Source organism: Colius striatus, chromosome 1 (genome assembly GCF_028858725.1).
Source record: "Colius striatus isolate bColStr4 chromosome 1, bColStr4.1.hap1, whole genome shotgun sequence".
NCBI lineage: Eukaryota > Metazoa > Chordata > Aves > Coliiformes > Coliidae > Colius > Colius striatus.
Genome location: NC_084759.1, coordinates 92,453,049 through 92,480,344, shown reverse-complemented (window position 1 = coordinate 92,480,344; position 27,296 = coordinate 92,453,049). Strand labels below are relative to the sequence as shown.

The 27,296-nt window shown below is 41.3% G+C and overlaps 1 protein-coding gene across 2 annotated transcripts in view; it reads left to right on the top strand.

Annotated features, from left to right (window-relative positions):
- The first annotated feature begins 273 nt into the window (after positions 1 to 273).
- Positions 274 to 27,296, top strand: part of IGSF5 (immunoglobulin superfamily member 5) — a 34,656-nt gene continuing 7,633 nt past the window's right edge. The window contains exons 1-8 of one of the 2 annotated variants that reach the window (XM_061988628.1): positions 274 to 510; positions 3,333 to 3,535; positions 11,415 to 11,735; positions 12,714 to 13,022; positions 19,158 to 19,289; positions 19,785 to 19,809; positions 22,829 to 22,941; positions 24,932 to 24,990. In XM_061988628.1, the coding sequence (XP_061844612.1) occupies positions 3,478 to 3,535; positions 11,415 to 11,735; positions 12,714 to 13,022; positions 19,158 to 19,289; positions 19,785 to 19,809; positions 22,829 to 22,941; positions 24,932 to 24,990 (1,017 nt within the window). In that variant the 5' untranslated portion in view covers positions 274 to 510; positions 3,333 to 3,477. The remainder of the gene's footprint in view (positions 511 to 3,332; positions 3,536 to 11,414; positions 11,736 to 12,713; positions 13,023 to 19,157; positions 19,290 to 19,784; positions 19,810 to 22,828; positions 22,942 to 24,931; positions 24,991 to 27,296) is intronic. The other variant, XM_061988629.1, reaches the window with a different exon arrangement.

Below are 27,296 nucleotides of genomic sequence, written 5' to 3'. Positions count from 1 at the left end.
GGCACCGATGCACTCACCTGTGCACATATAAACCACTGTGCCCTGTGTCATGTCCCAGCAAGGCAGTGAGGCTGTTCTCTTCCGAAACGTCAGGCACTGGCACCCATCCAGCTCTTCGGTTTGGGACAGTATGAAGTTTGCTCCCGTGTGTGTGTCATCGGCTGTGCCTTACTTCCTCCTGCAGGACTGGTTAAATATTAACACGACGATACACGTATCTGGGCGGGGGCAAGGGGAGAGGCAATCCTTACCTCACTATATGGTGGGAGCAATGTCAGGCCTGGTGTCTGCCCCAGGGCCCGGCGGCTAGGAGGTCTGTGCTCCTTCCCTGCTGTGCCTCAGGCAGCCACCCCCTTGCCTGAGGGAGGTTTCACTGGAGTGAGGAGGTGACGGCTGGCCTGAGGATCCTTGCTTTCAGCCTTGCTGGCCTCTGTCCTGAGGTGCGAGTGGGGCTCGTCATCAAAGGGAAAGCGGTCGGAGACACTCTCTGCGCCCAGGGAAACAATCCAGGTAACTCCCCAGATATTATTCACTTCCTGTCTGAAAGATAATTTAACCCTCTCCCCTGCACCTGCCACAGCATGGAAGCCAGTCCAGGGACTGACAGAGGCAGCGGGGTGAGCATTTTGTGCCCCCCATCTCCTGCTGTGCTTTCTGATCCTTGTGGTGGGTGTCCCCCTCATCATAGGGTGCCCAAAGCATCTGACCTCTGCCCTGTGCCAGGCTCTATCTGGCTGCTGCTCCTTTAGGGTGATATTATCAATGTTATCCCCTTAACTCTGGCATGGATGTGGGAGGGAGTAGGCTCAGAGCCATGCACAGCAGTGCCGGCAATGCCAGTTGCCCTGCACACCTGCAGAGAAGGTGAAAAACAGCTCAGGCCAAATCCCAGGTATTTCATTCCTCCTTGGTCAAAATATTCTGTTTCATCTGGGGATCGGGTAATATTTCCTGTGCCTTTGAAAATCTGTTTTGAAACAAAGTAAAACAAAATATTATAGATCCCTCTATTTCCCTTCTCATTTTACCTCACCCCAAGGTATTTACTGATTTTGGCCTGAATTTGGGCATAAGATTCTAACAAGTTTATTCTTCTCCATAAAACTTTGCTCAGCTCAAGCATGTGTTGATGCATTCTGATTTATAAGTAAAGGTATGAAGGCTGCTGCCTAGACTGGTGGGTTCCTCTAAATCTGCAGATCTTGCCTGGGTTCACAACTTCCTGTAAAAGGACATGTCACTGATGTCTGGATTTGTTTCTTGGTGCTTTACTTGGGATGTTTCACATCATATGATAGATAATTCAGACACTTAAAAAACACTGACAGGTTTGTGTACATGCAGTGACAGAAAAAGGAGAAATCCATCTGAGCTGTATGTGGTGACATGCCTGCCCCAGTTGGCTGCTGTGGATTCCTCTGCACATAAAACATGGAAGTGAGAAAAAAATCAAAACCTTTCAAAATGCTGTGGGCAAACCCAAACCAGCCTACAAACTAGCTCCCCTCCCAACATACAGGTGAAGAACTCTTGAGATATTCAAAAGACGTGTAGATGAAGTACTGAGGGATACAGCTCAGTTTATTGATGGGCTTGGCAGTGTGAGGTGAGTGTGAGGACTCGCTGATCTTAAAAGTCTTTTCCAACTGTACCATTTCTATGATTCTATGAAATCAACCCACAGATTTGGCTTAAAATGTTTATTAGTTTGCAGAGCTGTCTCTTAAGTTCACAAGACAAACTGAAAGCCTATAAAATGGGAAAATCTGGAGCAAAATGCCAGCCAAGCCAATCAGGTCAGAACTGCTGCAGTGAACAGAGCTCTGGTATGTTTAGAACATGTTTAGAAAGAAAGCAAAACTTGGTTTTGTTGGTTGCAGCGGTGCAGCAGACAGGGAAGGTCTGGGCAGAGGACATTCCTCCTACATGAGCACTCTGTGAGAGGCACTGCCACCCACCTCTGTGCCGCCCATATCTGTGCCATCCCACCATTTCTTTCACAAAAGCTTTGCTGTGAAATATGCCGTGTCTTTGAACAAAGCTGCAAAAGGAACTGCTTGTTTAAAGGCAGCAAAACAGCCAGCCCAGTGCTTTTGTGTTTTGTCCCTTGGTGTGGTTTTGGTTTTAGCAAAAAAAGCAGTTTAAAAAGCATGGTTGTTATGAGAATCTTGAGTGTCTCTGTGATGATATTAGTATTTATGCATTGCATATGTATAACACCTCTGAAATCAAAACCGCTTTTCTGTCAAGAAATCTGGGCTAGCCACAAACTCACACCTTCTGGCCTGTCCCCCTTTCATGAAGACAAGCTTCAATTTCCCATATGAGAAGTCTGTAAACCAAGCAGTACAGTCAAACTTTCTCCCACATATTTTGAGGGGGAGGAGAATAATATCACAAAAGTGAATCACAAACACTGGAAAAGCCAAAAATGCAGAAGATGATGGTTCCCACAAAAGCTCTGTATCTTATCTCTGACCATGGTGAAGAGATGGTGGTGCTTTATTTTAGGATGTTAGAGGCACTCTCAGGTTCAGAAAAAATAATTCTGGGGGATCTCTTTGCACTAGCACACTTTCTGAGCACTCAGTCTGGGGAGCTGGGAGGAGACGTGGTGTTTCTTGCCCTTGCCCTGAGGCAGTTGGGATGGAGAGCCCAGGGTGGCAGAGGTTGTTCCTTCCAGCTGGAGTGGCCCCTGTGTGATGAGGGTCTGACAGGACAGCCACAGAAATGATGGTACCAGGTTCTCCCTGGAAATATATGAAATGGAATCTTAGTTTTGTAGTAAAGCACACAGAAAAACATAAAAACAAACTTTCTGGATGTAGCAGCACACCAGGATATATTCCTACTTTCTCTTCTAAATGCTGCCTGGTGCAGGGACATCAGTTTCCTGGGAGAAGGGTAACAACTTCTCCAAACAGAAGTCTGAGCCCAGGGGAGCCCAGAGAGTCTGTGCCCTGCACAGTTGCCATGCACGACAGAAAGTGATGGAGTGCAGCGTTCATTAGTCTGACAGGACACTGTTGGCAGCATGGACGGCTCACCCATGATATACGCACAATTGTGGGTAGCTTGGAGAATTATTTTTCCCAGCTGCTCATGATTAACTTTAATGGTGCAGATGGAGCTCTCTGACACAGTCAATTCTGAACCAGTAGTGTTATAATAGCCAGGAGGGAAAAGGGCACAAGAGATGCAAGGCCCATAGGGGGAGATTTCTCTGCTGAAGAAAGCTCCTGCACTATTTTGAAGCAATAGTTTTAGGGAAATGTACTGCTCTCCTTCAAAACCCTCACTCATTTAATCTTCTCTCCTTGTTGGTAATACAGGTCACATAAAGTCACATTTTATCACAGGACGCAAAGCAGTGGCTCATTACCGAGTTTCTTGATAAGTTCTGTCCTTCAGCTTCTTCTCAAGTATGCAGTGACCGCTGGTGGCTTTCTACGTTAGAGACCAGGAGAGAATGCTCCAATGGAGAGGTTTCAGAAATTCATTTTACTTCCTCTCATCTTAACTTCTTCACTACCAGGTAGGACACATTCATAACCCATGAAATGAGTCACTGTGGACAAAATGTGTGAACTAATTTTAAAGCTGTGGAAATGGCAGTTATTGGCAATATCAGATTGAAGTCGGTCCCAGAGGGGAATCATTTAAACTGTTTGAAACGGTTAAGTTTGCCTTTCAAGCCTGAATGATCTGATGGCTTAGAGTGGGTTTCAGATGCAGGAGTGAGCAGTGGATGGGCTGGGGAGGAGATGGGGAGATTGCCTTCTCTCCTGTCCAATGGGCAGAGATGTCCCACTTATTTCTCCCTCTACTTGTGTTCATCTTCCTCTGGTGTATTTGGGATTGCTTTTGAGGTGGCATCTGTAGAGAACTCAGTATCAGCAGCTGATTTTACTTCCAGAAATATGTGCAAATTATCATTTTGCTACTTTGCCTCCAATTTACATTTCCCATGCCTGACTTTCAAAGTGAATTCAGATAAAAGATACCTCAGTGGCAGAGCTTTAAAGAAAATGTGACTATAAAGTGACTAAGTGGGTAATGAAGACAAGGCTGGGGTTGTCGGGTTTTTCATCTTACAGTCTTGCTGGGGTTTTAACAGGCTCTGAAAGGAGGAAGCTGCAGTGGGATGAGAGGCAAGGTATTGTCATGGCTTAATAATTGGTGAAAGGAAACACAATCGAGGAATAAATGTTGAGTTTTCTGAGCAGAGCTGTGTCCCCAGTGGAATTGCACAGGGATTTATGGTATTCAGCAAGGTCTTAAACAACCTAGTGAAGAGGAGTGAACTGAGAGGTGGCAGACTTTACAGGTGCTGCAGAATTACTTAGGGCACCCAAATCCAAAAAGAGACTAGGGAGATTTGCCAAAAAATGTCATGATGCCAAGTGAGTAAGTAATAAATGAGCAGAAAATATTGAATGCAAAGCATCACTTAACTGAAGATGTCTAGTGAGGGAAAAGGGCAGATATCTTGGAAAGAGAATAAATTGCTGAAAAAGAGAGAAAATTTCACTACTTAGTGTCTTCAGCAAGGGTGAATGAAACCTGGCATTATAGAAATCCACAGAAATCTTCTATCTTGAATACTGATGTTTTGTTAGCATTCCCATTTCAGAAACAACGTATTAAGTCTGAGAAAGGCATAAAGTATGACAAAGGTGATCAAAGGTATGCCTTCATTAGACTGTGATATATTTCTGCTTGTGAAAAAGAAGAAATAGTAAAAAGTTATTAAAATAATTAGTTATATGGAGGTGAATGATGAAATAATGATTCTCAGTTTCTCATAGCAAAAAGAACTAGTGGCAACCAGTAAAACTATCAGAAAGAAGATTTAAGGCAATTCAAAGGATTTACTTTTCCTTACAGTATGTAATTAAATAGTAAAGCTCAGGGTCACTGGATATGGGGGATACTAAATTATAAACAGGCTAAAGGAAGTTAAGCAAATGCCATGGAGGGCAGACTCAGAGGTGCAGATGAAATCATTGTCTCAGGAAGTCTCTAGATTTCTTGTTTTTGGATATTGAGAAGTTATAAAAAGTGAGCATCAGTTTTTATTTGTTCTGTTTTTTGCACTGTCTTCCTCAGCATCCAGGACAGAGTACTACGTGTTTCAAAGGATTTATCTTACCCTTCACTGATGTTTTTAGTCAAGCATGCCTGCAATGGGTGTTTTCTTGCCCCACCTGCAAGCTGCATAAGGGTAAACAGGCATTGCCTGCATGGTGCAGCCACGGAAGCACACTTCAAAACTGAGGGAAAGAGTGTATTGTGGAGAGAAAAGTGTTGCTCTAGAAAGCAGTCCTGTTGCTCTAGGGATGTTTGGAGTCACAAGACTGGGTGGTGTGGTTTGGCTGCTGAGGTGGCATGGCATGGCATGGCATGCGTGGTTTCAGCAACCCTCTGAGTGGGCATGGTGTGCCCTTTGGCAGTGATAGATTTGCAGACCACAGGGCTGAGTACAGTGTAGTGGGTCCCAGCCTGCTGCCAGGATATTGGTGGTGCTGCTGTGGTGCTCCCAGCCTGGAGACCCTAATCACTGTAGACAAAAGGCAGTGCAGGAAGAGAGGAACAGTCCAGCAGGAGAGATAAGAGAGGCTGCAAGAGACAACTGTCAAACAGAGAGTAAGCAAAGAGATGGGAAGGCACATTTAGGGGCTGTAGAGAGATTTGTGTGCAAGTGGGTGAAAGTATGTGTGGCTGAGTAACACTAGACTGGTACTACTTGACAGAAACATCCTATAAGCATTTAAAAAATGTTGTTAACATTAGCAAACAAGCGAGTTTTCTGTAGGCTTTGACAAGCTCTAACCTATTTTGGTTTTCAAAAAGCTCTGCTGTAGGGCTGTTGCTTTTTGAAATAAATGAGATGTGCTGCAGAAAAATCTTAGCAAATCCAAACCAATTTGTTGCAGAGCTGTTGCTGAAGCAGTGGGACAGTGATGAGGCAAGGAAGACAGAAGACAAGGTGAGGTGAGCAAGGAGTGAAAAGAAAAAGGAATTTAAAACAGACTGGAAGTGTAAAAATTTAAGCAGAAATAGCAGAGAAGTAAGGGAAGAGGACATAGACTAGATGTTAGAACTGGAGGATAAAAGGAAGTATTTGTGGAAGGGCAATATGGGTAGAGAAGGGGAGATTATTTTGAAATACGATAATGAGGCTGAAAAATAAAGCAATCATTGTGGCAAAAAATTAAGCCCATCCTGTCCTTCACTGTGTTGCATCCAAATAGGTCACTTATAAAATATGAAAGACAAAGTCAACAGAGGAGAGGAGGGAAGGGAAGGGAAGGGAAGGGAAGGGAAGGGAAGGGAAGGGAAGGGAAGGGAAGGGAAGGGAAGGGAAGGGAAGGGAAGGGAAGGGAAGGGAAGGGAAGGGAAGGGAAGGGAAAGAAGGTAGCTGTGTCTCAATGCCCATGTTGCTGAAAGTTTCAGTATGAAAAAGGAGTGCTTTAGAGTTAGTTCAAGCACAGAAGGGAAAATGTTGGTGACGAAGGGCAGGGGCGGTTCTTTGGCAAATGAGGTTCCCTCAGTACAGGCATCACCATTTCTTCAAAGCCCACAGTGGTATGACAGTGAATTTGTGTGAGAGAGAAGGGAATAAACATAAAGGAGTTGGTATATACTCTGTATGCGGTTGGGAAAGACTGAGCAACTGAAACACAACCAGAAACACTTCTCAGTTTAGGCCAATTTTCACCAGTGGTGACTGCTTTATAGTCATTTAGTGATGTGCCCCAGAGAAGGCATCTTAATTCAGCTTTGTTCTTCAAAAGTCAAGGGGCAAGGTACTATCATAAAGACAGACTAATGTTTCCTTGTTGCAAATATGGATGTGCCTGGATGAGATTTCTACTGGTTGTGTGTGGGGAAGCAGATGTTAAACCAGCTGTAAAGAGCTGAACATGTAATTCTTGTAAAATGCAATGACAATCTGGCCTGAGGCCTTCATTCGTCTAAACTCAGCCATCTGCAAGATACTTTTTAAGCAGTATGTAAATGAAACCATCAATAAATTTTCTCCTTAGTGCAAAAATCAAGGTCTAGCAAAGGACTCAGAGCACTGGCTTAGAGCACTGGTGGTATCTGGGTTTAAGTCTCATTTCTGTCATGAATGTCCTCTTTGACCTTACACAAGTTACCTTATCAATGTTTGTACATGCACTGGACAATGGAATACACTGTTGATTCAGGACTCCATGTGCTATTGCCAGATAAAAAAATAAAAGCAAGATGAAAAAAGATAAAGCAGCAAAGTTAAAAAACACTGAAACTATTTTGACAGCAAGTGAAGACTCATGGAGCTCCCATTTTTGTTGCACCAGGGCTTTACTGAGATCTAAATGAGGGTTAGGTTGAGCTATATCCAACTCATCAGTCCTCCTGCCACCCATAGGATCCCCAAACAGGGCTTATGGTCCTTTTCCCTAGCTCATAAAAGTCAGTGAAAGACTATTTATTGCTCCAGCAGATATGGTTGCTGGAAGAACATCTAGATCCTACCAATCTATGGACTGATAAAGAATCACTATATTATATTATATTAGATAAATGAAGGAATAACTCATACCTACCTGCCTATACTGTCCTGACTGTTGGAAGAAAACAAAAACAACATTAGCCATGGATTTTTAGAGTTGATGATTGCAGATTATTCCTGTTTAGGGATAAATTTCAAGACTATAATGGAGCTCCCAGACATGATCTCACAGCAAATGATTAATTAACAGCTAGCAGAATACTGAAAGTCACATCATTTATTCAGAGTTGTGGCAAACCATGGCTCCACAAAAAAGTTCTTGCACAGGCATGGAAATAAATTACAAATGCACAGAGATAATTTTGCATTAAGAGGGGCAGTGAGGATAAGTACTGAAGCTCCCGTTTCATGGCAACTACACATATTTTGGTGTCAGCTCTAGGGGAGTTTGTTTATGGCTACGTCTATCATCATTCGAGCAGTTTACGTCCACTCCAACCACTCAAAAAGACTTAAAATTGAATGTAAAAGTAAAAAATCTCAGCAGATGAACATGCAATAGACACCACAGATGTACAGAGAGTAGTATTGTAAAGGCTGTCCACAATATATAAGTCAAGAAAAAAAAAAGACAGATAATTCAAAGACAAGTTTGCACTTAGGACAGTGTCTCAACCCTGGTTATGAATAGAAATCATGACAATTGGATGTTGAATATCTCAGAAGGGGGCCATATCATGTGACATATGGTCTAACTGGAAAGCACTTCATCAGTGGTACATTCATTAGGAAACCTGTAGCTCTGTAAATAATGCCATGCACAGACATGTGGCCAATCCTTAACATTCAGAAAGTGGTAAGTAGGAAAGGGAAACAGAAAAGAAAGGTATATGTCAAGAGGGTAGAAGTGGCACTGTTTTCTGTCATCTCTGGTGGAGATGGACAAAAGCTGGAACATGGTAAATGTTCCTCTTAAGGAAAAACTATTTCACTGTGAGGGTGAGGGAGCTTCAGCACAGGCTGCCCAGGGAAGGTGTGGAGTCTCCTTCTCTGGAGGTTTTCAAACCCACCTGAACACATTCCTGTGTGACCTGATTGAGGTGAACCTGCTTTAGCACGGGGTTGGACTGGATGATCTCTACAGGTCCCTTTCAACCCCAACCATTCTGTAATTCTCTGATTCTGTGAAATAGGTTTCAGGCATTTTGTTGGATTAACTGTAAAGTACAGAGATTTGATTGTGTATTTTGTCTTCAAGCTGTTTCATGTTTTAAAGCATTTCAGCTCACCTTTACAAGTCTGAAGACAGCTTTGAATAAATGCTACTGGGAAAAATGAGCCATTTAACTAGAAGTAAAATATGTTTTACTGTATCTTATCAGGCTTTATAACTATCAGTGAAAGTGGAGTTTGCTTTTCATTTAATGATACAGATATACTTTGGAGAACGAGGTTCATGGTAGAGGTAACATAACCCAGGAAGATGGAAAATTTTTGTAAAGGTTTTTGTAAACATGAGAGAACTTAGAGTCAATCATACAAAGAACCAGAGAGAGCTAGGTTTGTATAATCTTGCAAAACAAAGAATGAAAAGGCTCTTGTCTGTAAATACATGAGGTGGGTGGGAGCAAAAAGAAGAGCTATTTATATTCAAGAACAATTCTTGGCACAAATCTGGTTAGGTATAGACTGACTAGGATTAAATGTGAACTAGGAATTAAAAAATTATGTTGCCATTGGAGCCATGAGGTTACCGATCCTATGCCCTCTGTGCACTCAGTGAGGCTCTGGTTGCAATGTGGTAACCAAGATTGGAGTCTGGTTCCATTTATACAACTATCAAACATTTCTTTTACATGAAACAATACAGTGTTTTCTTCCCTACTCACATCAGCTATTGACTGAACAAACAATGAGTTTTTAAACAATTTATAATTAATTTGTCGATGAATAAACTTCTTAAAATGTACAAAACCTGGGTTGAATGAAACTTTTAAAAATTACTTCATTGTCCTGAATACTCTTAGCAAGGGTTTAATGGCCATTTCAGACTTTCTCCTAAAAAATAATGCAATGTTTATTCTCAGGCCAAATTTGCAGACATGGGGTTTTAGTTAGACCACCGTGAACTGTAGTATTTAATTGCTGTAATGATGCAGACAACAGCCTGCTTCCTTAGCATGAATGTTTCCCAGTAAGTGACAAAAAACTCACTGGTGAGATAGATTTCACTGGCAGGATTTCGTGGTCTGCAGGGAGACTGGAGATTTAACTTGACAAGGCGCTGTGCAAAAGTTCTAACTGTGAAGCTAGCTCTGCTTGGCACAGAGGGTTAGACCAGAGCTTTCCTGAGGTCTCTTTCAATGCCCCCATCAAAGAGTAGCTCTGTCACAGTGAGATGCAGGTGAGCACTGTGCCATAAGGCAGCAGCCCTGAGCTTAGAGGCAGGTAAAGAGATGATAGCAGCTGAGGAAGAGCTGTGTCTGATGGGGTGCATGCAAAAACGAATGTCAGTGACAACCTGGCCTGCAATGGCAGTTCTCTCCCTTCTCCTCCACTCCTACCTGCAGACAGCATGGTTGTGAGTGGCAGTGTCTTATGTGAAGCTACTGGCTTATAAGAGCATATCATTTTGGGCTCCTTAATACAGGAGAGACACTGGTAAGCTGGTCCCTCAAGTCATATTCCCTAAGACACAAACCAACACTGGTTGTTATTACAATGTGAAGGTTTGTTCCTTATGAAGACCAGGGTTCTGTTGTTCTCTCTGATTTCAATCTCTTCAAGATTTGCTCACCTTAAAATGGCACCATTTCCGCAGGCTATTTCAGGGTCTGAAGTCATAGCTGCTGTTTTGAAAAAGAGAGTCTCTGCCTCTGTCCTTCCTTCACTTTCTGCCTGATAGAAGTGAGTGCTCCTGCCTTCCCACATGCAGGGAGATCCACCATCTGCAAGGCAACAGCTGGACTTTCATTCTTCTGAGGGCAATGGATCTATTGAGATCCCGGATCTGTTGAGAAGGAAAGTAAAACAAAATGCCTTCATTTGAAAGGAGCTTTCAGTTCTGAAAAATAGTAGTCAAAATTCATACTTCCTTTTATGGAAGAAAACCTAGTAAATTACAGCAGCTTTGTTTAACAGAAAGCTTGAGAAGGTAAGTATGTATGTGATCCATGTGTGTGAAATAAAGGAAGAGGCAGATGAATAGTGGAAAGAGCATAGAAGGATATATGCTGGGACAGCAAAAAATCAGTGGCAATCTGAGGTATGGAAAAGGAACCAGATATATACACCTTTAATTATGTAAAGTCCAGAGAACTCAGGTATTTTCCTATTTAAAAGTGGAACTTTTTTCTTTCAGCAAAATAATAAGTCAGCTTTTTAGTGAATCACTCAAGAGAGGTGATTTTGGAGTGAGAGGAGGAGAGAAAAAAATTAAATGCATCTTTAAAGAAAACAGTTTAAGCTGGAGCTGGAAGACTACATTGTACAGCTCCATCTCTGAACTGGTTAAGGTATTTTAAACTATATAAACATGTACTACTTCTTTTTGTAATGATTGCCTTAAGGATCCATTACAGCAATGTAGTATTTGACCACTGCTTACTGCCATGGGATTAACCTTACTCAGTTGTGATTTCAATTCACTGTATAAATCTTTTAACTACTTAGCAGCTTGCATTATAGAAAATGAGACAAGAATCTTTTTCTGAAAGTATCAGGTACTGATGACTGCCAGAGGTGAAGTGCTGGTTCAGCTGAATCAACAGACCTACCTGATACTCTACTAAGTGCTTAATACCCCAGTGTTCCTAGTGTATACTACTATTTGAAACAGGACACTTGGTTTTTTAGCCTTGAATTACTGTTAGTAAAAATGTATTTACAGACTGTTTTCTTTTCTTCCTTCCAGGTCTTAGCTTTGGTTACTCTATTATAAATGGCCCTACTAATGCAACAGTCCTTGCTGGTTCAGAAGCCCGATTTAATTGCACTGTGTCTGCAGGATGGGTAATTCTCATTTGGCTATCCAATGGAAATCCTGTCCTTACTGTCATCAATTCTCAAGGAGCTATTGAAACATCAGACCGCTTCACCTCTCAAAATTACACCAGTGACAGTGAGTTTACCTCGGAGCTCATCATCCAAAACACTCAGCTGAGTGACTCTGGAAAAATCGAATGCAGCATCCAGCAAACTAGTGAGAGCAGCTTTGCATTTCTTTCTGTTCAAGGTGCGTATAGCCACCGTTAGACAGCTATTTTACGATACTGCACTTAAAGGAATCCTCTTATGAGTTGCTCAAATTATCCATGTGAAGGAGTACATGCCCTCATTTACCACCCTTTGCTTCCTGTCCTCCTTGTCTTAATTTTACTGTCAGAGCAAGTTTCAGAGTCACATTCAGAGTACAATTAACAAAGGCTGCAACTGGCCTTGTTTTTTCCTCTTACATCTCTTGATCTTTATTGGATTGAGTGCCTGAAGGCTATCAGGCTATCAGGCCCACCAGCAGTCAGTAAAAAATTGTCTTTTGGCTAGAAACAGTATGGATTGCCTCTATGCAAATCTTTGTATGTGAACCTTCTGCTGTCTTTAGGGCTTTCTGACTCAGGCATCAGTCTATATCCAGTTTGAGTTTGATTTAATGGCATGTGAAAGTAAAGCCCTTGAGACACAAGGTGATACTCTTCATGATTGCTGCTGCAAGCTACTTTTTCCAAGCAACAAAAAGTTCCTGTGTATCAAGCCCCTATATATGAGACCCTATTCCTCTTCTCTGAAGCATTAGTAGTGACAGTCCATCCAGTAAAGCAAGATCTAACCACCAGACACTATCCATTTGTCAAAGAGGTGCTTAATGCAGTGAGAATATCTCATTATTTAGCCATAACCTTTCCTGATAAAACCCAAGCATACCTGCAACATAGAGAGAAACAGAATGGCTAAAAAGTGTAATTTCCTACTTCTTATTGGAAAAGTACTGAAAGCTGAGACTTATACTTTAGTCATACTGGACAATATGTCTGTGAAGTTGCAATATCTGCATGTTTATATCACGCATATGGCATATCTGTGTTAATGATTGTTTTTGACTTCATATCTCAAAGCACAGCTATTTTTGGATAGCAAGATAAGATTTAAAACTAACAGTAGGAAAGCAATGCAGCCAAATATTCTGAAGGAACAAAACGTTTTTTCCCTCCTGCAGTTAATGGATCTTTATTCATCAAAAATAGCACCTTAACAGTAAAAGAGAACAGAACAGTTGAAATTATTTGTGAAGCCTTAGGATGGGCTCCAGCTCCAAACATTACCTGGATGACAAATGACTCTTTCATTGATAAGGGGAGCTATGTTACCCAGCAAAGTCAAGGATCTAATGGCCTCCACAATGCCCTGAGCATTCTAACTTTGACTCTGATGGACACTGAGATTTTGACTTGTTTAGCTGACATAGAAGCACTCCGTAACCCTCAAAATGCAACTGTAACTCTTATTCCTGCCAACTCTCCCTTAGGTAAGTGAACGTTTGTTGTACTTTGACTATACTGTACTGCTTGTATTGTACTGCCTGTACTCAGAACAGTGCTTTTTATTTTGTTTTGCTCTGTTTTGTTTTATTCTAAAGAGTCTTTTACTTGCAAATGAAATATGAGCTGTGCAAATGTGATAGAATTAAGACCCAGTAGTCACAGTTTGGTACACAGGTAGGGTTAAATTCACATCTATGAGAGGACTAGTACAAGGCCTGTGAATTACAAAGTCACAGTGAGGACTGAACAAGGTAAGTGAAGCAGTTTATCTGCCACCGACTCCTGCTAAGGTTTCGCTGCCAAGAAAACTGGACTTTGCTCCTTGACCAAGTAAAAACATTCAATGCATTCCAATCTTAAGTATCTTTGATTATGCCATGCTTGTCACATAATTAACAGAATTTGTTAGACCTTATTTTCTCAAAGCCAAATCCTCAGGCACAATTTTTCTCTGTAATATTCAATACCAGTTTCACCACTGACTTAGAGAAAAACTCTGGATTTTCAGGTGCAAACAGAAAGTTTTCCATGTGATCAGTAACCAGATGTGATGGAGATATTGTAGTACAGTGGTAACATCCCCAGGGTTGGACTGAGGCTGGCACTTAATTGCAGAGGGTAGCATTTATATGCAGGCACTTCTATACCATATATCTATCACCACAGAAAGTCTGTGTATGTAGCGCATTCACGCATTACAGAACAAAAATCCCATTGTCAAGAGAAGCTGTGTATTCACAGCCCCTGTCCCCAAGCCATTGAGTCTGCTTTCCTCTTCCTGGTATGTTCTTGTTCACATCTTAGGATGAAAGTAAAATACGTCCTGCAACAACATATGTGGAATTCTTTGGGTGGTATGTCCAATTGCTTTTATTTAAGGTCATTTAAGGTCACTTTAATCCAAGTACAAACATTTGGCAAATTTTTGAATCAAGACCTTTGATGACTCTAAATATTTTCAATAAGGTTGTCAGCATTTTCTGTAATGCTGCTGATCTTTGGACTCACTGACATCCTATGAAAATAAAATTCCATAATTTAACACAGTCACCAGGAGATTTATCAGGTAAAAAAGGTGATTTCATCTGGTCTGTGCTGCCAGTGTGGAACAAAGTGGGACTGTCATTGCAGATCTGCCTCACAATGTAACAGAATCCTATGAAAAATGTTTTTCTTTTCAAACTGTAACACAGTAAGAGCAAGTAAGACAAAGTATTGCCCTGTGTATTAGCAATGTTTAATGCAGACAAGGGAGACAACACTCAACCATCCTTAGGAGCACTGGACTAGCCCACTGTCTCAATTGACTGATAGAGGAGTCTTAAGGCAAACTAAACTTGAAGCACTGATTGCATGTCAGGGAGCTGAGGTTACTGGGTATTAGGTACACTACCTCCTGTAGTGACACAGTCCACTTTACAGTGACATCCCTTGTGTTATCCTCTATTGTGGCAGGTGAGAGCTTGACTTTTGGCTCTCAGACTCCCTCCTGGGGACTTTCTTCAAAAGCAGTTTAAAAAGTCAAGGGGTAGAATTTGATTTGTGAGCCACAATTTCAAAAGACTGAAAACCAGTTAATTTATTAGGGTGACAGACAACAGATTGGAGATTGCCATTGATAAACACACTTCACTGCGGCAGCGCTAATGGATGATAAAAATGGCAGCAATACTTATCCCAGGGACTCCTCACCACAGAGAGGAAAAGCACAGCTCTTACCAAGAGCCGTACCTGTCTTGGTGGAGGAAGAGGAGTATGGCCTGTTGGCTCTCTCACCTGGCTCTTCAGTCTCTCACTGCTGCATCTTTCTCTAAGTGGACATGAGAAGAAGGGGAGTGAAAGCACTCGAAAGCTTAAAAAGGCTAAAAGGCTCTATCTTCCACTCCCTGTGGACTTTTATACCCCAAACCTCTTGTCCCCCTCCCTGGGGTGACATTTAACATGATTTGCTGGGAGAACTGAGAAATAGTCATATGTGTTTAGCATGTATTTCTTTTTGCTCATTACCATCCTCAAGGGTGTCAAAAGGGTATTAACTTTAATATTAATATTACTGTTAGTTAGGCAAAGGTCTCAGTCTGAGCACTGTGGTTGTGCTGAAACTGTTTTGAAGCTGTTTTTCTGCTTGATCCCACAATTTATTGCCAAAACAGGACTGTCTTGCCCTCGCAAGGCTTCCTCCCTTGGCTGCTTCTCATGCTGATCTCTCGGGCCTCCACCTCTCAGGTCTGCACAAGAGATAAGCAGGCCATGGCATTTATTAATTTATTCTAAGATGTGTTGTGATAATAAAAGTGTCTCACCTAGATTTAATACCTCACAGACTAGATTTCAGAAGGAAAACAGTACCTTCATGCCACAGGCACTCTTTAAGTGTTAAAGGATAGAGTATGACTCTATCCTTTAACAAGGCCTAGGTTTATTTCATGGCTAACATGGCAGTCGTTGTTTGATTCTTCTGCAAGAAAAATACCATAAATAAATTTTGACATTCAGTAAAATATGAGTAAAAATTCTCTTATCAGCATTATTCTAATCCTAACCCTTTGTGTGCTGCCTTCTGTACAGATTAGGGTCTCAAATCTGTGTTTCTTTTTATGATGCCGTGACTGTTGTGGATTTCTATGATCATGCTGGCAGCTTCTCTTGATGAAGTGATTCTTCTTCTCTAGCAGTTGAACTTGGCACATACAAAGTCATTCTTATAGTGGATTGATGAAGGGTTTTGACATATAAGCAACTGAGGAGGTTGAGTAACCATGCCTTTATATTTTGACTCATTATTAGTAAGCCTTTCTCAGTAGTAACTTCCTTTGTAATGCAGTCCAAAAAGGTCATTTCATCATACTTACTATGGCATTTTTTGTAGTCACATTGGTCCTAATTACTGACTAAGCAAAACAGAACTATCCTGAGGAAATTAATAAATTCCCCTGCCTACTCATTTGTGAAGTACTTGAGGTATCCACCCTTAGTTTCCATAGCTACTCATTGTAAATTAGAAGAGGAGAAAAACAGATGTCATGAAGTACAATTAGTGTATAATTAATGATTATATAAGACTATCATTCATTTCTCTCTGGAAAAATCATTGTGCAGCAGCAGACACTCAAAATTTGTCAAGATATGAGAATATGAAGCCTTTAAATGATTACAATGAAATAAAGACATGGCATTTATGACAGGGAAAGATATAGAATGTGTATATCATACTTGAAGTCCCAGAGCTTGACTGACTTTTCATATACAGATTCAGCCTTAACTAGCTGTTGTCAGGAAAGGATAAGACGAGCTTCAAACATCTAAGGAATCCTTCCCAGAACTGCTGTCATGTCAATTTCAGCCCTCACTTGAAAGCTTGAGGAATTGAATTTCCCTATGTTCCTCACAAGCAATACCTGTCCGTTAACAGGAAATGCAAACAAAAATCTGAGCCCTCTTCAACCAGCCATCTCTTCTGGTCAATGAATGTCCTACCTTCCTGCACCTCTAGATCAGTTTTAATCTTAGACCTTTCCATGCAAGGTGATGCAATTTTATGTCACTCACTTCTGCTCCAAAGTTACCTCACTCACAGCGGTGTTTGGCTCAGCCTCAAACTTGGGAACTCCTATGGAGTTATCCCAGCAGATGCATTCAGAGAACTGCTATTGGGAAATAGCATCTATGGTAGAGTCCCTTGACTGAACCTAAGCTCTCTTTGGCTTCAGTGTTGACTTCATGTGGTCTTTAACCTGCAGAAGATGAAGACAGGGAATCTGCCATGAGCCTAGTCTTCCTTGCTTTATAAAATAGCCAAAAAGCTCCAAAGTGTCCAAGAAGCAATGTGCAGCTTTTTCCTGTCTCCCATTTTAATTTGGTCACCAGCATGTGCTGACCAAGAAATCCACTTTTCTGCAGATACTCAGCTCAAGTAAATTTTTGGGCAGCTCTGGGAGAAGCCAGGAGTTCAGATAACAGCAGCAGATGTGCCCTATAGAACTAGAAAGTGGTTTTGTCCACATTAACTTCGTGTGGACTTACTAATAGGGCTAAAAGGCATTCAATATCCACAAGCCTTACTAACCCTCTCTTTCATGCCTACTTGTGTGTTGATCTGGCAGCTCCTGCATTCATACCTGCTGATCCCAGCTCCAGTTTCTTTCTGGATCTTCCAAAACTAGGGAGAAACTAAAAGGCTAAAGTGTCAGGAGCGTTTGTGTTGTATCCTGTCCTTCTTGATTAAGCTCTGTAGATCCTCTTTTGGCACGTAACTTGAACCTGACAGGGAGAGAAATACCTTGGTGTGGCAGCCAGCCTGGAGGTATGAGCCACTGCAGGTGTGTTTGGTTCCTCCCTTCACACTAAATTTAAGCTCTCCACTATAGCTAAATAGCTGTCTTTCATATTTTAGGCATCTTGAAATCCCTGTAGCATGCTTTATGAAAAAAAACCTGATAAAAGATAGATATCTGTTGCAATACTTCTAGATAGAAATGTTATGAACAAGTTTATCACCAATTGTAATTACAACTGATCACATCCTGCAGAATTAACTATTGGTTTGCAGGTTACTGAGTGCGTGTTTAATAAAGAAATTAAAAACGTGCCATCTGATAACTAGCATTGGAGAAGACTGGAACAAATTGCTTAACCATAATGACCTGAGCTGTGGAGGATGCTGACTCCTACCAGAGATTCAAGCTTTGCAGGAGGCTCTGGCCCTATATCTTTGCAGTTTGAAACCTCCAAACCTCATACGTATGCCCACACAAATTTGTAGACAGAAAGAATTTACTTCATTCCCTGACACAGGTCAGCCAGCAGATACTCTGGCTCACACATCAGGGGAAGAGGCCTGACATTGTGCAGCTACCAGTCGCCTATGTTGCTGCAGTACCTTTCTTAGAGGCTGTCAGCTAAATGTGGCCATGCAGCCATTAACTGAGACTGCCAACGACGAAATAATCATACACCCAGTGTGACAGAATGAGTTTTGCCATGTTTGTATGTGTCTCTCACCTGTAATTTGGATTGGAAGATTGTTTCTAAACATCTGTCAAAATTATTGTGGGGTTGCTTCTCGAAGGGTAGCCAAATTAAACGTGCTCCTGAAATACTGTAAAATCCAAAGGGCAAGATGATATGAAAATCAGAAATGTCACATTCCTTGTGCAAACAGAAATCTGAGGTATTTTTAAAACTCTGTGAACATGGAAGCTCTGTATGAAAACTGGTCATAGCAACTGACTTCAGCAAGACACTGAGTTATCAGATCACTACATTTAACTCTGTAGATTACAACAAAGACAAAGGAATAAGTTAATGTTGTGAGAATGCCAGTAGAAAAGATGGGTTAGTAGCTGCATATTCCCAAATGATGCTAGTCTTTACAGCTCTTCACTGCTCTTTAAGGGGACAACAGATGCGCTACCAAGTATGTCCCAAAATCAAGCACCACCAAAATCAGAGAGAGAAATCTGAAGGTAGAATTCATCAGAAAATCATATTTACAGGCTAGAGATCTCCATCTGTGCTAGTCACCTAAGACCATGGCTGTGGTCTGTGGGGAGAAATGAGCATTTCCTCGTATAATCACAGAATCATTTTGGATGGAAAAGACTGTTAAGATAATTGAGCACAACCACTTACCTAACGCTGCCAAGCCCACTACTAAATATATAGCTCATGTTGTTGAAAGAGACATATTTGTCAAAATTAATTGTAACCCCAAATATCTGTTTTCTCCCCACTGGCAAGAGCAGCTAGGCAAGATGCTTATTATCTGCAGTATAGACATCTAAATTGAATCTTAACCCTTCTCCCCAACACCAAACATCTCCAAGGGACGGCGGGAGGCCCAGTGCATCTACAAAATAAAGTTTAGGTTGGAAAATTGCAACCCTGGTTTTTTTTTTCAGAAGAGAAGAAGCAGTAGGAAAAGTTACAATTACAGGAAAGAATGTGCATTTTTATTTCTTAAGCACTTTTCATAAATAGAGAGACTCTCATTTGGAAAACACAGAGTCTCTGTTAAAAAATCAACAAGAAGATAACAGCTTTTCACAGAAAAGGTACAGATTCTGAAGAGCGTGTTTCGAGGCTCTGATAGTACAATGTTTCTCCCTTTTATTTAACAGAAAATGATTACAGTGAGGACAACAGAAGCACATGGATTATTGTACTGGCAGTTGTGCTTTCACTCGTTGGTATTATTCTTCTGATTATTATCATTGCAGTTATCGTACGCTGCTGCTGTCAGAAGGGGAAAGGTAAGTAGACCTTCACAGCTGGTCTATACATTAAAAAGTGTCTTCAGTTAGATATGAATCTGCTAATTGTGCCAGCTCTGGTGCTGTGCAAAGACCTGTGAACAGAAGTGTGGGCAGACAGATCCTGCTCTTAACAGGTTCAGATGCTTCTCACTGTCACCTTGATGTTTCCTTCATAAACTGGTTCCAAAGCAATCAGTGGCTCACTATTTTTGCCATTCACACTAACTGCAAGGAGCTTGTGTTTCTCAGGTGTACATCAGCTTTCAATGACGCTTAGTTCCTCTTCTGAGGTTGAAGCATACCTTCAGTGCTGTGTGCCTCATTTACAGTTTGTGTCAGTCGTTCTACGAGGGTGCTGCACAGTGTTGTAAACAGGGAGGCAAGATGTCCCTGCAGTAGCTGGAACATAGTACACGGTCTAAGATGAGCTCTATAATAAGTCACATTTTAGTTTTCTGCATGTTAAACTTTTTTCGTTTCTTTTTTCCTCAGGATCTACATACCAAAACGAAATAAGGTAAGCTGGATGAGGTGTGGGGCATTTTCCCTTTGACCGCCTTGCCCATTGGTGTGTGCACGGCAAGGAATGCAGGGACTGACCTCAGGGGTGACAAGCCAAGCCAGGGCCACAGCTCCATGGCAGGTCGACACCTCTGTTCCCGCAATAACCGACGTGGGAAGAATCAACATCCGGCAAACGCAGAAACTACAGCCTGAAAATACACTCCCACCGAGGCTGATTGGCAAGACAAATCCTTACAAACCGGCGACAGGCTCAGGTGCCGCGGAGTGGGGGGTTTGGAGGGGGGCAGCAGCGGCGCGGCGGGCGATTGCCCGCTTCGCCACAGGGGGTCACTGCGAGCCCGGCGGCTCGAACCGGCGGCTGCCCACGGGGCCCAGCTGCGGGCGCTGCTGCTGCTGCGGGCTGGGAGGGGGTGGGGGTGTGTGTGGAGGTGTCCCAGGGCTGCCGGCCACAGGCTTTGCTTTAAGCTAGTGGGGGTAGATCGGCAGGCAGGAATTAGACCGTCTCCCCGGCTCTTTTGAGGTTGGTGAGCGTTTGACTATTAAAAATGAAATGAAAAAATGAAACGGCCCACACGATTTGTCAGCAGCCGAGTGATTATCAGACAGACTCAAGTGCAACGCCGTCGGTACGTTATTGCGTTGGGTTAGAAAACCGTAGACATCGAGAGCTATTGGTCATCAGCATTAAGATCCTATTTATCTGCGCTGAGCTCTGTGGGGTTATTTGGAGTTATTTTTTTCTAAGCTTCCAGGGAGTATTGTAAATTCGTACTTTGCTTACGCGTGTGGGGCTTTTAACTCCCCTCCTCTCAGTGAATTTACAAAACATTGCAGCACGTTGCCTGGCACTTCACTAAGACCTAGCTTCATTGACAGCCTCTTGTGGGGAAATTTTGTGAAGGTCTGTTGACAGATTTCCATTTATAGAGCACTTTATTGATCCAAAACAAAATAAGGAAATTAAGTAAACATTATTTTCTCCTGATGAAATGATGATAATTATGCCATGCTATACCAGTAAACTCCTGTGTGATTTCTTAGTCTGTGTTGCTAGATTGATTGTTTTACCAAGCGCAGCCATATAAATAGAGCAGGGCTAAATTTTGGAAGGCCAAAGGCAGATACAACTTGCATATTGGTTTTGCTGTGAATAAAGTCCTACAAAGCCTTTTCACTTGGATTCTGACTTGGTTATATCAAACGCCTTCAACAAAGATTGACACTACTAAGGCAGAATCAACTGAACTTGCAGGGAGGCATTGGCCCATCGGTGAGGACTGGTACTATTGTGTCCACGTCCTTCCTAGGACCCTACCTCACTGATGTGGGTCTGAGCAGTGCTTTCTTTCAGACACCCCGAACAGGTCCAGATTAGGATATAAAATTACTTTCCCCTATGTCTTTGAATCTGATCTGGCAAATACCATTCCATCTTCAAGACAGAATGTGTGTGTTTAGATCCCAGTATGGTAAAGTTCATATTTTCCATTAAGTTTAAACAAGAGTCATTGTACTGACTCCATAAACGTTGCTTACACTTTGAAAGTCATGGAAATGCTTAAACAAACACTTAAGAACTGGAATGAGTGGGCTGATGAATCCAGACTTTATGGCTCAACTTGGACTTAGAAAATCAGTTCTGACAGTACTACAAAGTTTTAGCATATGTAAACCATGACACCGAAATCGCTGGAATTATTTAAAATCACTTATTTTTTTGTAGTTTTGGTGGGGTTTTTTTGTTTGTTTTGTTTTTTGTTTTTTTCTTGGGGAAGACCTGCCTGCAGCAAAAAGAATGATGATTTTCCAGGTTTTGGAAGCTTCATTGTATTAGTAGTGAAGAAGTGGTGAGACCAAAGATAGATTGTTTTACCTCCCACATTTGTTTTTAACTTGACTGGCTGTCATTCTGTACTTTCCACACTTTTTTTTTGGTAGCTGCTTTTGATTTGGCTACCACACTCTGTTTGATCTAAGGATCAGATAAAATACACAATACAGTATCACGTATCATGTGGAGGTGGTATTCCTAAACAATTGTTCTTGTCTTCTAGCAACCACGAAAGATTTCTTAGGGGTATCTAATGTGTTTATCTCTTTAAAAAGCCATGTAGTCATAGCTGGGTCATCAGATTTATGTGTGCATCAGTAGTGCTCAGCCGAAGCTCTATGGTTCTGCAAAGTAATTCCTACTAAACATTAAAAAGTAAATGCATCATTTTTCACAAATACTGTTAACTGAGAATATTCTCCCATTCCCCTACAAATCCCTGGATTGTGTCCTGCCATCAATTCATGCTCACCACATCACAAACCTAGACAAAGATGGACCTGAGACTATCTGAGACCGGAGTCCATAGTAGGAACTGATGAATATTAGCATCTCTTCCAGCATAAGAGTTTTGAGTAAAAATGCACTCTCTTCTCACTATGCAGCTATGCAGGTCGTTGTTCTATAAATTCAGGGGTCTGGAACTTTAACCAAGGAAGTTCTGTCAACTTTACTGTGGCTGCACTCACTTGTAAATTCCAAAGAGAAATATTAACTTTGGAGTGTACAGATGAATTACTTTGAGCTAAATGTGATGATGTGAGATAATATGCTTTGCTTTTGCAGTTGAGGGGGGCTCAAATTGCAAAAATGGTGAGCTGTCCTAGTAACCTAGCTGGTGTTCCATTATTAGGCTACTGAATATCCTGAAATTCAGAATTAGGCATAAAAATTAATTTTCTACAAAAGCTGTGATCTGGAACAGAGGCTTCACTCTTTGAAGATGGATTACTTTATTTTCTTGCTTTCTGAGAATGTAGCTGATGGAAACTTTTGAAACAGAATTTCACAGGTAATACTTAACCTGAGCCAAGATTTGTACTAGTTAATTACTTGGAAGGCCCGAATATGATTTGTACCATTTTTCTTTTTCAGAAGACATACTTTTTTCTCTACAGCCTACTGCCCAAGATTTCTTATATCATAATGAAGTTCTAATGGCAGACCTTTCTGTTTCTAGAAAAATTTCAGCTGAGAAGAAAAAAGATGGCGATTTGGCAAACAGGAAAAGGTATGGTAGCGAAAATCAGGGATACATTCCAGAGGAACTGTGGAACACAGAACAAATCCCAAGTGAGTCTATGCTGGTGAATCACATATTATTTTACTTTTTCTCCATGTAGGCATTTTGGACAACATGTCAAGCAATTACATTACAAGATTTCACAATACTTTGTGAAGGACCTCTTCAGAACAGTTTGGATTTTCTAGAATATGATCCTTCTAAAGTATGGAGAAAACATGCAAGTTCTTTGCAGTTGAATATAGTTTTAGTCCTTTTTTTGTGGCCTCTTTTTTAATGCCTTCATTCTTCCAAATATTATCTGGGGATAGAAGTAGGAGTACTAGATTCCCATATGATAGCCAACATAGGTAGTATTTTGCAGTTGGTCTGTAAAAACAAAAAAATCCTCCACCACCACAAAAAAAGAACAAAACAAAACAAAAAAAGAAAGAAGGAAAGAAAGAAGAGAAAGAAAAGAAAGAAAAGAAATAAAAGAAAGAAAAGAAGCAGTTAGTGAACTATGATTTTACTGACAAATGACTAAGGCATTATAAATTCTAGATTTTAAACAGAAAGACTCTTCAAAAGCAAATGTAAATCTTCAGCAAATCATTATCACCATTTGCATTTAAAACTACATTATTATCAAAACGTTTAGTCAAACTCTTAATGACATAAAATTATTGTGCAGAGTCTATAATCCAGGCATACATACTTTTTCTCTCTAACAAATAAATTGTGAAGAAATAAGTGCAATGGAAAGATTTCAAGAGCATGTGGTATTGTAAAATATAGCAATTATTTAAAAACAAAAAAAACCTAAGTAAACCTAGACAAATTGATTCAACTGGATCCTAGATGAGTTCCTTTCATATTTGTTAGTTGTTGGGTTGACCTTGGCTGGCCACCAAGTGCTCACCAAAGCATTCTCTCATGTTCCCTTCTCAATAGGAAAGTGAAAGAAAATAAGATGGAAAAGCTCTTGGGTCAAAATAAGGAGAAAGAGATCACTCACTAATTACTGTAAAAGCAGACTCCACTTGGGGGAGATTGATTTAATTTATTGACAATTAATGAGTACGATAGTGAGAAACAAAAAAATTAAAACACCTCCCCACCACCACCTTTCCCAAGGCTCAACTTCCATCTTACCTCATCCACCTCCTCCCTACAAGCAGCACAGGAGACTGGGGAATGGAGGTTGCGGTCATCTCTTTAACACATTATCTCTGCTGCTCGTTCCTCGTCACATTCTTCCCTTGATCTAGCATGGGCTCTTTCCACAGGATGCAGTCCTTCACAAACTTCTCTGATGTGGCTCTTTCCCATGGACTGCATTTCTTCAAGAATTGCTTCAGTGAGGTCCTTTTGACAGTACAGTTCTACAGCTTTAGTGTGGATCCTCTGTGGGGTCATAGTTCTTGCCAGAAAACCTCCTGTATGAGCTCCTCTCCACAGGGCCACAGCTCTTGCCAGGAGTCTGGTCGAAGTGTGGGCTGTCCATATGCTGTAGCTTACCCCAGGGCAAATCCACATGCTATGGCATGGGATTCTTCACAGGCTGCAGGTGGATATTGCTTCATGGGCTGCAGAGTGAAAACCTGCGTCACTGTGGTCTTCTCCAAAAGCTGTGGGGGAATCTCTACTTTGGCACCTGGAACACCTCCTTACCTCCCTTCTTCACTGACCTTGGTGCCTACAGAGCTGTTTCATATTTTCTCACTCCTTTTTCCAAGCTCCTGTTGTGCAGTCATTTTTACCCTTTCTTAAATATGTTATCACAGAGGTGCCAGCAGTTTCATTGATGGGTTCAGCTTTTGCCAGCAGTGGGAATGTCTTGGAAACAGCTGGAAGTGGCTCTGTCTGACATGGTGACAGCTCACAGAAGTCATCCCTGCAAGCTCCTTCCTACTACTAAAACCTCGCCGTATTAGCCCAACAAGTTAGCCAGAGTTTTGCTCACAACATTGAATCATATTTGGCTGTATTCCTTAATGGTTTGTGGTTCTTGCCACAATGGACAGTGAATAACAATAATTTTGTATATTCTTGTTGCAGGAATTGCCCCTCTTCCCCCAATGTCTGATGCAGATTTACGTACCAGTTCTGTACCGAAGGTAATTATAATGCTGATACCTTGATCTTTTTTTTTTCCACACAATGTGTGTTTTACTACATCCAAACATAGATTTTCAGTGCATATAGACATTTATAAGTCTATTATGACTGTGATTGGGTTATTGGAATGTCCCTTCATCATTCTTGAGTGTTTGATTTATAAGGATAAGTGTCCTTGGTGTTAGCCTTGAACTTGGATTTTGGAGGGGGGCAAGGGTGATGAGAGGTAAGGGAGAAACAACCACCCCTGGAAGAAATGTCCAATAAAGCTTTTGTCACATTTGTTGTCCTCAGTTATTAAGTCACAGATTTCCCCTCATAGAATCATAGAACAGTAGAATATCTTGAGTTGGAAGGGACCCATAAGGATCACTGAGTCCAACTCCTTGCTCTTGCAGGATTACCTAAAACTAAGCCATGTGGCTAAGAGCATTATCCAGATACTCCACGAAATCTGACAGGCATTCAGTTGGTGTCTGCTCTTTCCTTTCCAGTGCTTTTCATATATTTTCTCCTCCAAATGTCAGCTAGGCCTTTCTGCTGGCCAGCACCATGGGTAGCCCTGGCTGGTATAGACTTCACATAGATAAAGCCAATTATTTTCTCATCATTCCTGGGATTAAAAAATCTCCTCCTCTCTCTCCACAAGCCCACTTATTACTGTTTATTAATCCTTTCAGCCTTGCCAGCTAGAATACCTCTGACTTGGTGTTTGGGAATTCACCTCTATATATATCATACGTTGAACTATTATGGTATGGAGGTTTATTTTGCTCTGGGCATATAATGATTCTGTTCAGCTGTTATAGAGGTGCTTTTGCCAAAGCAGAGATCTGCAATGCTTTTGTTCTTCTCCCCAGTTTCCAGGCTGGAGGAGATATGGGTATAAGATGGAGACATTGTTGAATAGGAGGTTTGCGGTTCCTTTGCTGAAAAAATCCAATGCAGATGCAGTAAATAAATGTGCTTTCTTTTTCTTTTCCTTTTATTTTCTTTTCTTTTTGTTGTCTTTTCCAAATACACTTCCACATTGCAGAATTTACTTCAGTCAGGAACTTTACACTGATCTTAGAGACTTTTGGTATCTCAGCAGTAAATGATGGAAGTGAAAGCATGCAACTAACATCCAGTCCACCCTAGAGATTTTCCTCATTTCTGCATGACTAGCATGTAAACAAATACAGCTCAGTGTTTATTCCTCTACTTGTTCTGTTCTCAACTACATCCTCTCTGAATATGAATCTTGATTTATGCTATGTATTTGTAAAATACATTTAGCACCAATATTATGTTTTTTGCCAATATTCTCTGGGGAAAGTAGCAGTGATATGGTATCCAGTTCACTCGTTGACACAGTTTTATCTCATTTAGTTTTGAAGAGCTGTTTCAACATGTACGAAGGAGAAAACTGTCTTAGGATGACATTGTATATAAATCATAGAAGAGTGTGTCTAGTTCTTTTAGCACACACTGAAATTTAGAAAGTCCTCCATCAATGATAAAACTAATCATAATAATAACAGTAAAATAATAGCAGTGATACTGATGCATTTGTGGCTGGTAGTTATTATGTTTGATATGAATTACTTGTCAAAATACTATTAAAACAAAGCTGAAAATCATGTACAAAACAGCTGACAATACCGTGTGAATCTCTAACCTGGAGTAACAGTTTCAGGCAGTGTTTGATGAGCTTATGAACAGGATTATAAGGCATGCACCATGTTTCCATGCATGTGAGACATTATAGTCTGTTCTGAGAGGCAAAGGAGCTTGTGCTGAGGACCCCATATCCACCCTATACACATTTGAAAGAGAGGTGATAACTGTTAGCTGTACACTTTTCCCAGTGACTGGGTGTTCATTGGTGGCTAATCTGCACTGGTTGTGTAGTAGGAGGGCATTAAGCTATTAGATGTCATCCAAAAGGTATCCAGTTTCACAGAATTGCAGAATCTCAGAATGGTAGAGGTTGGAAGGGACCTCTAGAGGTCATCTAGTCCCATCCCCTGCTAAAGCAGGTTCACCTTGATGAGGTCACACAGGAACATGTCCAGAGAAGGAGACTCCACACCTCCCTGGGCAGCCTGTGCCAGGGCTCCCTCACCCTCATAGTAAAGAAGTTTTTCCTTTTATTCAAACAGAACTTCTGTTTTCCAGCTTGTGATGGTTACCCTCTGTCCTGTCACTGGGCACTAGAGAGTAAAGACTGTCTCCATCCTCTTGACATCCACCTTTTAAGTATTAAAAGTGTTGATGAGGTCCCCCCACCATCTTCTCTTCTCCAGGCTAAATAGCCCCAGGT